Source organism: Beta vulgaris, chromosome 5, assembly GCF_026745355.1.
Source record: "Beta vulgaris subsp. vulgaris cultivar EL10 chromosome 5, EL10.2, whole genome shotgun sequence".
Classification (NCBI taxonomy): domain Eukaryota; kingdom Viridiplantae; phylum Streptophyta; class Magnoliopsida; order Caryophyllales; family Amaranthaceae; genus Beta; species Beta vulgaris.
This window is the reverse complement of record NC_079206.1, coordinates 14,344,484-14,356,509: the sequence shown is the minus strand read 5'-3', so window position 1 is coordinate 14,356,509 and position 12,026 is coordinate 14,344,484. Positions and strand designations below refer to the sequence as shown.

The following is a 12,026-nucleotide window of genomic DNA, read 5'->3' as shown; positions in this document are numbered from 1 at the left end:
ATTACCGCAATTTATTAACGACTACCAAATGAACCGCTAGTGGCAAATCCAAGATTTTGTCTAATGTATAGTCACTTAATTGGCTGCAAAAACTGATGGCTTGGCGCTCCAATACTACGCAAAAACCCATCTCAAAGTCTTTCAAACACCACTGACCGCCCCACCGTTGCGTAGTTAGCCAATATCATTTACACGACCTCTTTTGGATCATTTTTTTTCTTCTCATTTTTAGCCGAATTCTCATTCTCCTATAAATAGAAATCGCGCAGAACATTTATCCATTTACAAAAACCAACAAAGTTTATGTTCTCTTTTGAAGACATGTTGGCAACTCTAATCACATATTCACATGTACACACCTTAGACTCTTAGGCTCCGTTTGGTAGGGGGTAAAACGTGTTCAGTGTAAAATAATTTTCATGGAAAATAATTTACAATGGAAAACACAATTCCAAAATTAGTTTTCCGTTGTTTGGTTCCATGTAAGAAAAATAATGAAAATGAAAGAAATATGAAAGGGAAAATAAGGAGGTAGTGAGAGGAGTGTGTAAGAGAGATAAGGAAAATAATTTTCCCTTCATTTTGAAGGAAAAATGGTTTTCCATCATTGAGAGTGTAAATTTACACCAAGGGAAAATGGTTTTACACTCCTTTGCCCAACCAAACAATGTAAAACTGAAAATAGAGGAAAACAGTTTTCCAAGAAAATGTTTTACGCTCTACCAAACGGAGTCTTAGAGTGTGCAGATATGCACTCACCCCATGTAACCACATTTTCCCACTTGCCAACACTACGATCTTTTGTACGAATCTAAACATACACGTCTCTAGGAAGTCTCTTGCTGATAGGATGCGCTAAGAAACACTTTCCTTGTCAAGCTCATTGGACCTGTATTCAAGAATCCAGTCCAAACGCTTCATTGAAGAATAGAGAAATAGGGTAGTATTTCGCCTTCATAACTTTCTCAAGCAATCATCACCAACGAACAAGTTTCAGTGTCTTTCACAATTGATTCTTGAACCATAACTTTTCTTATATCTCGAAAATAACATGAATTTAAGATATTTATACATAATTATATAGAAAATTCATTTTTCTGTAAAAACTAGTGAGACAGTACATGCATCATTTCGTTATCTGATCTCCAATCAGTCGATCATGGCTTTATCTTATACTTGACCTCAGGGAAGAATGTACATGTTTAAAAAGCCCTTCGTTCCAGTCTCAGAAGCTGAAGTAGAGGATGACACCCCGTAGTAAGCCTCAATTTGGACTCTTAGATGATCAAGTGTTTCTCATTTATACAAACTTGAACTACTCTAAGACTAACAATAATTAAGAATGGGGATGCTGAATTACATTGTTTCACGCACTAATGCCACAATATTTCTAGCGAAGGACTAGAGCTGAAGATGAAGGCGAGTTTACTCCAAAATCCTACGCCCTTTGCTCAATAGTTGCTCCTGGGCCATATAGCAAACGACAGCGGTCAGTGAACGAACTGACCAATCGAGATACCACCTCCCTGAAGAACATCGATGCCACCTGCGTACAAGAAGACATCATTCTTGTGAGGGAGCACAACATGTCTTCATCACAATCAAATAAAGCTGTGGCTTTATAAGTAAATAGGAAAATTGCAGTGTCTTGTGTAGTAGAAAAATATTAAAGGTTGCGCTTCTTGTTGGACCACAAGTGGTCAAAAACAAGTTTAACATAGAGAAAAAAACATAAAAAGACCATAACCTGTCGGTAAAGTGGTGAACGGAACTTGAAATCAACCAAGAAATAAAGGTTACAGGTTTCTGGAGTTGGTCCTGGTCTGAATTCCCATACGTTGATCAAGTGTTCAAAAAGGTTGCTTTCAGATGCAGTGGTCTGGCACCATAAAGAAACGTAGAAAGATCAGCATATATCAATCAAAGAGCGCCAGAGACTTCATTTACAACTACCTACACCTGATAGGCTGACACCAAAAGATTCAACCATAAAAAATAATACAGATAGTGAGTTAGATACATGGACTGATTGCTGGATAGATTGATAAATAGCTCAAGCAGGAACAATTTACTACATGACATAGCTATCAAGTATCAACCCAGGCAACTTGTTCCCTTGAAATTAGGGCCAAATACTTTTCTCCCTCTGTTTAAAAGGACCGCTTACCATATATAAAAGAGCAGATTCTATGATTGGTCTGACAGTTACAATCATTTTGATCATATATACGTCACTGTATTAGGTAAATTGCATAGAAAAAATATAATTAGACAACATGATGACGCCCTCACTAACACCCCTCACCCCAACGTGCTCTCCTTTGGAGCCACAATGCTTACTACTTCATTTCTCATTTCTATGCCTCTCTGACACTTCCTTTACAAACCCCCAAAAAAGGGAGTTCAGCATAGTTGATTAATTATTACAAGTTCAGGTAGTGTTCTAGTTCAAAAAAAGAAAAATGGAGTCCCGATGTGAAACTTATCAAATCCAAGTAACTCACAGGCATTTAGATTGCGCCCAGTGCAAATTAAATTAACAAGGATGTTATAATTGCGATTCAATTATATGCCAAGTCATGACACAAATTGGTGAAAGCATAGAAGTGCATATTCTGTATAACCTAATCTTCCCATCTTTTACTCTCAAACTTCTTTTTCAAGCACCATTGTATTCTAGCAAAAATAAAACAACCCATTCGTTTCGGAAGGCATTGCTAAGCAGCAGGACTGCATATATAGACCTATCACTCAAAGTTCAGAAACGAGTCCTTCAGGGTGCATACATGATTGCGTTTCCGCAGTCACTCAATCATAACAATTTCACACAAAACAACGATTAATAAAGAGATGTGTATGTTTTTCGAGCAGCAAATGTAAAGTAAATTGAAGTAAGGTGAGATAAGAAGTTGTACCTTAACCATCTTTGGCTTGTCTAAAACCACATGTGAAACATAACTCTCAACCAGAAACTTAAAACCAATCTCTAATTCAGCGTCAAATGATCCATCAGGGTGATGCCGAACTATCTCTGATCTTTGACACCAAGGTAAAAAATCTTCATAGAAATCTACAGCTGCAACAACAGCAAACAGCTGCTCAGGGGAGTACCTGTGTATACACGTAATCTTAGTTTCAAGCTTCAGTCCTCAAAAACATCATAGATGTGTAAAGAAGTGATGCTAACCAAGTAACTAACTATGATGAGAAAGGCTTTATTTAGCAGTGTCTTATCCTAACAGCTTTCCATTACCTATCTTCTGTAATTACTTTATCCGAACAGAGATTTTTGCAAATAATCCTCGTCCAGTTAAATTTTAATAAAAAACACATGTAACGTTCTCTCACATAGCTTACTTCTTCCTTCATGGTAACTCAGTAACAGAAGAACTTCAAATGAAAGTCATGCTTGATATCAAGGATCCTAGCTAATAATTTTCCATCTTCTACCTGCTGATGTATTATTATCTGCTTTAGATAACAAAAGTTGGCAGATATAGATAGCCAATTAAACAATAATCACAGACTCACAGTACAATCACCATTACTGAACAGTTGGCAATATTACAGTTTCTAAGATCCAAAACGAGAGCTAGAATTTAGATAAAAGAACGGAATGAGGCTAGGGGAGACAGTGGCGAAATATATCTAGCAAAGCAACAAGTGCTTATGAATCAAACGTTTACTTCATACATCACAAGGCCTAACATGTAAGTTCTTATAAGCTCAAAATATCCTTCTCAATGTTCTCATCTGTAATTACCACAACCTTCATAGCAAAATCCAGTGTTACTCCGACACCTTCATTTACCTCAAAAACGGGATGTCGTGTCGTGTCCGACACGACACTCTACTTGGATACTTCATTTTAAGCTAAAAACTTGAATTATACTACCGTATCCGAGTAAACACTCAATCCGTGCCTGAGTAACATAGGCAAAATCGACCCTCCTCGAACAATGTGGTATCTCACACCGAGTAAATCCTTAACCCTTACGGCCTTACTACATAATTTTCTTGTAAATTACGGCCAATACCAGATAAATAAGCAGTAATTTCAAATTCAGAGATTAATCTTACTCTCGAAAACGTACGTAAGGCAGACTTTGGCAAGTCTTTTCAAATCCATAATCTATCAACTTAATTTCAGAAAAACTACTCTAAATTCCTCCCTAACATATTATACAATGAATTTTCAATCACATCAATTGCATCATAGCAAAAATAGGACTCATGCATCCTCAAAAAAATCTTAATATTAGTAAAATCAAATGCAATAATTTTTTGAAAACTCACCCAATTACAAGTTTTTCCTCGTACACCTTTGATAAAACACTTCCTTCTTCACCATCTCCACAACCCAAAAACCACCTTCTCTGCAATTTCTCATATGGAATGAAGAAATTCCTAGGACGATGAATTAAATTTCTAGAAGAAAAGCAATCAATTCCAGCAATGCTGCTCAAACATCGAACTGAAACATAATTTCCAATCTCTCCCAAATTAATTGTATGATTCCGATGTCGGATTAATGGTTTAATATTGTTCTGCCGCAATAATCTGCTCCTCCCAACTGCTCTCAATGTTGACAAAAAATTCGGCATCTTGATTGATCAATTCTGAACGTGAATTCAACAAAATTATAAATTGCGAAGAGTTCAACTCAGCAAGCTTGTAATTGAGATAGAAATCTTCAAATTGAATTGGGGATAATCAATGTTTTGATATGATCAGGTGCGTAATAGGATTAATGGGGAGAGAATAAGGAGAGAGATTGATTAAAGCTCAAGAAGCAAACCCTAATAAGTATGTTTTTTCTATTATTCAAATCGAAAACATAGGAGTAGAATAGATGCTGCCATTTTTTTTGTTTTTCCAGCGGCTCTAGAAATCAGGTTTGGTGAAATAGATAACTTGATATTAGGTGATTCACAATTGGCATGTCAAAATCTTTCAATTATCTAAATTTTCTACTAAAAAATGGGAGGAAAAAAATTAGATCGGATCGGAGGTGAATCTTAGGATTTTAAGTCGGATCGTATTTTCGTAGTTGGATGTTGGACGTCGGAGTCGAATTTAAAATCCGATTTCGTCTAGGGTCGGAGTCGGATTATGACCCAAGTCCGACCCATTGCATTCCCTAAATGATCACCCTTAATAGGACAAATTAAAGCTTGAAAGATTGTGGTTCCGATCTTCTTATTCTTCCCCAGCTAAGAAAGAGGGGCAAATCCCTACAACAAAGAAAGAAAAGAGAACCAACAATAACAAAGGGAAACCAGGCCAAAGAAAACAAAAAGAAAAGAAAGCTGAACTAAAATCACCACAAGCTAAAACAAGGATATTATCACAAGCTAAACAAGAATATAACCATGTCTTCCATCGCTAGGTAACTGTCGAGCTAAAGCAACACAACTCATGTCCTCTAATAAAACGTCACTAAGACCTACCAGGGCCGTCTGTAGAAGATTCAACTTAGGTGATAATCTAATCCTGTAATTAGTTAACCAATTTGTTGTTCAGTTCGCTTCTCTAATAGCAATATTTAATTTGACTTTCCAATTGGGTTGAAAAATCAATGCCTTACATTTATATATTATATTGACAGTTTTGAAAAGAGGGTGTTACTCTCAACTAAACAACGAACCACGACTTCTGAGCGAGTCTACTACTAACTAGAGTTCTGTGTGACCTGCATATCAAGCAATGGCAAGGCCATGCATAATCGTTAGAAGTTTCACCTTCGTATATGGGTTCCCTTTGATAACCACATATGATACCTCCAGCATTCCCAGGGTTATCGCATGATGCCCCATATATATTAGGCCTCGACGCCTCGTCGAACCTTCTCTAGGATACAACCACCTCAAAAAAACTTTTTTTCATATGCTTTGAAATGCTTTCTTCTACCTCCTACGTGGGTCATAGGCTCATAGCCCTGAGAATAAATCAACATGAACAAATAGTCAAATACTATAAGTTGGTAGTTTCGCTCCCTCTTTCTTGAATGCAAGACAAGTCTTATGTCGAAAACAATTGAATTTTAACATATCGTACATGTAAGATATATAGAGGACATAGGAAGTCAAAGTGATTATAACGAAATAGCGAAAGTCGTATAAACAACGGCCGTAAAATGTTGCGAGCAAAATAAGAAAAGAAAATAACAAAAGCATGTATAAAAAAAAATAATAACACTAATATCTTTGGTATAATAGTTATACTTACAAGTTACCAAAGGATTCAACACGTTTATTAGCGTACAAATTTGAACATAATACTTTCTTAACTGAACCATTTGCTTTTTCACGCAACCCAACACACTTCTTTAATCATTAATATCGTTAGTTGTCCACACGTAAAAAATATAAAAAAGTTGCAATTTGATAATATGCATCAAGAGGAATCTAACAATATTTCACCTGACTATGTTTTTCTTTATATAATGGCGATAAATTGGAGTCAAAATTAATCAATAAATAACATCATTTCACCTAATATTTCATTTAAAACACAACGGAGGAAATATATTTAATTATGTTGTATTATGCATTCCCCTCAAAAAACAATGCTGTATTATGCAAAAAGTTGCTTCTATCTAACCCAAAACTCATTACAGGAAGCAGAGTGATATTCCCGCCAAAGCTTGAGAAGCTGATGAAATGACCGTTGGAAGAAACCTGTTCAAACCAGTAGCTTCCATCACCTTTTTCTCTCTCCAAAAACGCCTCAAATCCCATAAATCTCTCTTCAAATCCCCGCCAAAAATCTGCTCCAATGTCGAATTTAGGTCTTCCCGAGATTTCAACTCTGATGAAAGAGATCTAAACACATTAAACCTAAACCACCCAATTCTCCAAAAAGTAGACGAATGTTGTAATCTTGTACAATTCAATCAAATTCATGCTCAACTTATCATCTTAGGCCTCTTTCATCACCCCCTCGCCGCCAGTCGCGCTATAAAGAAACTATCTTCTCTGCCTCATGCCTTAAACCACGCTGTTTCGCTCCTCGAAAAGCTTGAAGAAGTTGATGCTTTTATGTGTAATACCATTATTAGAAGCTATTTGAATCAGGGTGACCTAGAAAGTGGTCTTGTATTTTATTATAATTATGTAATTGGTGGGTGTATTGTGCCTAACCATTATACTTTTCCCATGATAATTAAGATTTGTGTTGATCTTGGGTCGGCTGTGGATTGTGTAAAGGTTCATGGCAGTGTATTGAAATATGGGTTTGGTTCGGATTTGTTTGTTAAAAACTCGTTAATTCGTATGTACTCTGTGTTTGGAAGAATAGAGGATGCAGAGAAGGTGTTTGATGAAAGTTCTGAGCGTGATTTGGTGACTTGGAATACCATGATTGATGGGTATGTAAAAAATGAACAGGTGGGTCTTGCTCGCAAACTGTTTGATGAAATGCCTGTGAGAGATGTCGTTACTTGGAACTCGATGCTTGCTGGCTATGTTGGGGTTGGGAATATGGAGGCAGCAATTGAGTTTTTTGGGGAAGTGCCTTATAGAGATGTTGTTTCTTGGAATTGCTTGATTGACGGGTGTGCTAAGATGGGTGATGTCTTGGCTGCTCGTGAGTGTTTTAATCGAATGCCTATACGTAGTGTGGTTTCTTGGAATACCATGTTGGCTCTTTATGTACGAAGTAAGGAGTATGATGAGTGTGTGGCATTGTTTGATAGGATGGTACAAGGAGAAGCTGAGCCTAATGAAGCTACTCTTGTGAGTGTCCTAACAGCTTGTGGCCATTTATGTAGGCTAGATCGAGGTAAGTGGGTCCATCGTTACATAGAATGTAATAAGAGGATTAAGCCTGATGTTTTGCTTTCAACGTCTCTTTTGACAATGTATGCGAAGTGTGGGGATATGGATTTGGCTAAAGACGTCTTTGATAGTATGCCTGAGAAGAGTGTCGTGTCTTGGAACTCTATGATCATGGGCTATGGTTCACATGGTCTTGTTGATAAATCCCTTGAAATGTTTCTTGAGATGGAGAAACGAGGGCAAGTACCTAATCACACCACTTTTGTCTGTGTTTTAGCAGCGTGTGCCCATTCAGGCAAGGTCTTAGAAGGTTGGTGGTATTTTGATGTCATGCAAAGAGTTTACAAGATGGAACCAAAGGTTGAGCATTATGGCTGCATGGTTGATCTCCTTGGGAGGGCTGGTTTGCTGAAAGACACAGAAGAGCTAGCAGAGGAGATGCATATGAAGGGAGGATCTGCATTATGGGGTGCCCTACTTTCAGCTTGTCATACACATTCGAACATACAGCTTGGGGAGTCTGTTGGACAGTGGCTGATTGAGCACGAACCTGAAGATGTTGGCGCTTATCTGTTATTATCAAACATATATGCTGCACAAGGGAGATGGGATGATGTCGACAAAGTGAGGAAACTTATGAAGGAGAATGGTTTGCACAAAGAAGCAGGGTACAGCAAGTCCTGCTTTGGGATAGATGAAAAAGACTGCCCAAAAGATGGTTCATTCCATCGAAGAACTATGATTTACACCATGTTGAGACAAATGAGTTCTCAAGTTAAGCTGTCAGAAATTAGCACAGCAGGGTAGTGTGATACGTGTTGGGAGATAGGGTAGTATTGTGATAAATGTCAAGAAGCAGAGTCCCAGACCATGATGGCATAGAAGCATCAAAGGAAGATCAATCCTACAAATAGTAGCACGAGTGTGTTTGAGTTTGACAGGTATCGTTGTGGGATAACAATTTCAAAGCAAATTGGTAAAAATCTTATTTTATAGTTCTCTGTGCAAACCATTGTCCTCATATATTGGTATAAAGATCGGGTTAATATGTAAGTTATCGACTTGTCCCTTCGAACTAATTTTAATAATTATGGTGAAACTCATCTGGTTACCTATAGGGTGTAAACAATGTACAAGTGGAATTTCAAAGTTGTTTACTACATAATTCATACTGCTATTTACCCTAGTTTTCTCCATTAGACATTGGGATCGTAAGCTTAGATGGACATGATTTTTGAAAAATGACAAATTGGTTTTATTTTAAAGCCATTCCGTGCTCCTACTTCATTTCCATTCACACTTCACAACTTCTCTTTCATTAAACTGTACTTATTTGTTAAATTGAATTATCTTGCGTTGTATGATGATACTTCTTCCCATCCTTGCTTCACATCTTGATTAAGGCTCTGTTTGGTTTGGGTGAACTTTCCTTAATTTGAATCATGATTTGACCTGAGTTTATTATCTGGTTGAATCTGAACTTTTTTTAGTGTAACTGTGTGATATTCTGAACTTCCTTTTTGGTCTACCCAAGTATTCTGGTCTTGTATTACTATATCTGATCTGATTTGAAAAGATTCAAATGAATTTGAACTTGTATTTATAAGTAAAAGGAAGGCCATAAGAGCCAGAACTTGTATTTATGAATTATGAATGGTTAATCTCGAAAAGTGTGGTTAAATTTTTTACTTGTATTATGGGTTTCACAGTGATTTAGGATGGAAGTCATAGTCCGGATCTTTTTCTTTTTGTGGATAAAAAGTCATAGTATGGATTTTATCAAGTTCATTAAAAACATATATGTGCAGTTTATGTTTCTGTAAGGAGATTTAGTTGGCAACTATGCTTATTTCTGGCGAAGGCAAAAATACACTATTGCTTTGGCCTTGGATTGTAAAGGATTAAATCATAATAGTTGAGTAAACTTCTCTATGTTGGCCCTGCAGTTTGAAGCAAAGGTACATATAATTGTACTGAAGGGGAAAAACAACAAAAAATAAGACAAAGTGAGGTCAAGTGAAGACAGTCCTTTTGCCTAGTGTAAGGCTGCATATGTGACACCTCCTTTACCTTGCCATGGGCAGGAATCAGGATCCTCTTCTGATGTACTGTTAGTTGGCTGTAATGATTTAAATTTGCTTGTAATAGAAGTAATGGATGTGACTATTAGTCTCTGATTTTGGAAGATGTTGATCGAAACAGGCAGCCATTATCATAAGAAAAAAAAAAATTGAAATTTAAGTTTTATTGGTCGTCATGTATAATAATTGATTAAAGTCTTAACCTAAACTAAAATCTGATGAAAGATACAGAATCAAAGAGAAAGAATAGAGCATATTCATATTGCTATATTGATCAGTACATGAGACTTTTTCTTTTAGTTCACTTGTACTCCAGAGTCATATATGGCTCCTGGGTTCCAGTCTTGAGGTATGTTATTGACAGGAACGATCCACGTATCATTTGCTTCATCGCCATCACTGAACAACATTCTTATAGCCAACGGTCCACTTGGTGGAGGAGTACTTGTCCACACAGCTCCATGGTCTCGTTGCAGTAACTTGCAGGTAAAGCTTTGTGTCTGCACATATCAAAATGCATGTTAGTATCTAATTCCTCTGTTCTTTTTTTTCGCTGTATTTCCATTGTTGCAGCAAAAGAATTATAAGATGATTGGTTAGAAAATACTATAATTTAAAAAGTGAAATAAGCTATGATAGAAATTGAGACCTCGCATAGTTGCACAGCAGTGATGTCCTTTTGGCCTTGTTGGTAATAAATAGCAAAAGCAAGATAACTAGGGTAACTGCTACTCTCATCAATCTTGAATGTTATGTTCTTGCCTGGGTAGTTGCATGAAACCCTGTGTCGAAGAAAGATCTCAGTAAGTTATACTTAGATGCTCTATTATGACATTCCTCAATTCTAACTAGACAGGTGGTCGTACACTAGTTACTGAAATTGTGTGTCCCAGTATAGGGTAATTCTTTGTTAAATGTAATAGACATGATGAAGTGAACAGATTTTTTAAGAACGAACCGTTGATACTCTATGTTCACAACACCAAGGGATTTTAAAGATGCAGCCAGGTCTTCTGTTTGAGCCATCTTGCTGAAAGCACGCTCACTGAGAATGAAATCTGTGTTATCACCAGAGCCTTGATCTGTAATGACCACAGTAACCCCATTGTCTGAGCAATAATTGCTGTTGGTGCATCTCACCTATAGAAACAAGTCAACAACAAATGCATTCAAAACAATTCGTAGAGAGGGAGTTGGTAAACAACATCTTGTAGAATCCTTCTTCGTTTCATCTGGTTTATTTCGTTACCTGATAGCAAGCGCCACAACCAACTCCATCACGGTAGAGATCTGACGCAGTTGAGACATGTCCGTCGTTGACTGTAGCTCCAAATGCACCAAACCCGCACGCCCCATCTACATTCCATTTCAATGGTACATTCACTTATCATTATTCATATCTTAGTAACTCAGTAGGATATGCTATAGTATTAACAATAATATGAAAATCTTTTTTAGTCTATGCTTTAGAAATTGTCATCAAAGATGAATGATGATATTCAATGAACATAGTGTTTAGAATGGTAGCATAATATTATTTTACATAATACTCACGATTTGTTCCATATTCGTCAGAGTTTGGGTAGTATGAAGCTCGTGATTGAATGAAACAGTCACTACAGTTTTGAGCCTTAGCTAAACTTGTCAGGAGAAACAAGGAGATAGAGAGGTTAAGTATATTCTGCAATGAGAAAGCCATCTTGAGGATATTATAGAGAAGGATATGAGATTAAGATTTAGAGAAGATGCGTTGTTTGATACATGAGAAATCTGTGAGAAGTGCTGCAGTATTTATAGAATGTGAAAGAAAACAGGGCTTCCTTTTAGAGGTTGGTAAGATCATTAACCTTTTTACATTCAATTTATTAACTAAACTTTTGACCATGCTTCTTAGACTTCAGACTTATCAATCAGAAGACGTTAACAAAACAATTCTTGATTCCTTGGCCTTCCTCCTTTCACATTTTATTAAGTACCACTTTGCTAGTTTGCTTCAAAGTGAGGGAGCTAGTTTAAGAAATAAAGGTGGTTTTGGATTTCTCTATCGAAAACTTACCGAACTACTTGAATGGATGTGCATCATGGTCCGACCATCATTCTCTTTATGGTACATGTGGGCCTCACAACTGGATCCTATACCGGGAATGCAGTGGGATACTATCCGGGT

General features: G+C 36.9%; 3 protein-coding genes across 4 annotated transcripts; 1 reads left to right on the top strand and 2 right to left on the bottom strand.

The window, feature by feature from the left end:
- Positions 1-1,047: 1,047 nt before the first annotated feature.
- Positions 1,048-4,928, bottom strand: LOC104908291 (uncharacterized). 2 transcript variants are annotated; one of them, XM_010697384.4, is made up of 4 exons: positions 4,297-4,922; positions 2,916-3,111; positions 1,748-1,879; positions 1,048-1,546 (listed from the first exon to the last, which is right to left on the bottom strand). In XM_010697384.4, exons 1-4 carry the CDS (start codon positions 4,602-4,604, stop codon positions 1,439-1,441), a joined length of 744 nt encoding a protein of 247 aa, XP_010695686.2. In that variant the 5' UTR covers positions 4,605-4,922; the 3' UTR covers positions 1,048-1,438. The 2 variants fall into 2 exon arrangements, with proteins under 2 accessions (XP_010695686.2, XP_048493874.1); XM_048637917.2 differs by lacking the exon at positions 1,748-1,879 and having other exon boundaries at positions 4,297-4,928.
- Positions 4,929-6,579: 1,651 nt separating this feature from the next.
- LOC104908294 (pentatricopeptide repeat-containing protein At1g08070, chloroplastic) lies at positions 6,580-9,927 on the top strand. The gene is made up of 2 exons (XM_019252806.3): positions 6,580-8,719; positions 9,725-9,927. Exon 1 carries the CDS (start codon positions 6,663-6,665, stop codon positions 8,583-8,585), a length of 1,923 nt encoding a protein of 640 aa, XP_019108351.2. The 5' UTR covers positions 6,580-6,662; the 3' UTR covers positions 8,586-8,719; positions 9,725-9,927.
- A 72-nt stretch (positions 9,928-9,999) lies between these two features.
- Positions 10,000-11,678, bottom strand: LOC104908292 (expansin-like B1). Its single transcript, XM_010697385.4, has 5 exons — positions 11,414-11,678; positions 11,109-11,215; positions 10,818-10,999; positions 10,509-10,641; positions 10,000-10,359 (listed from the first exon to the last, which is right to left on the bottom strand). Exons 1-5 carry the CDS (start codon positions 11,556-11,558, stop codon positions 10,156-10,158), a joined length of 771 nt encoding a protein of 256 aa, XP_010695687.2. The 5' UTR covers positions 11,559-11,678; the 3' UTR covers positions 10,000-10,155.
- Positions 11,679-12,026: the final 348 nt, after the last annotated feature.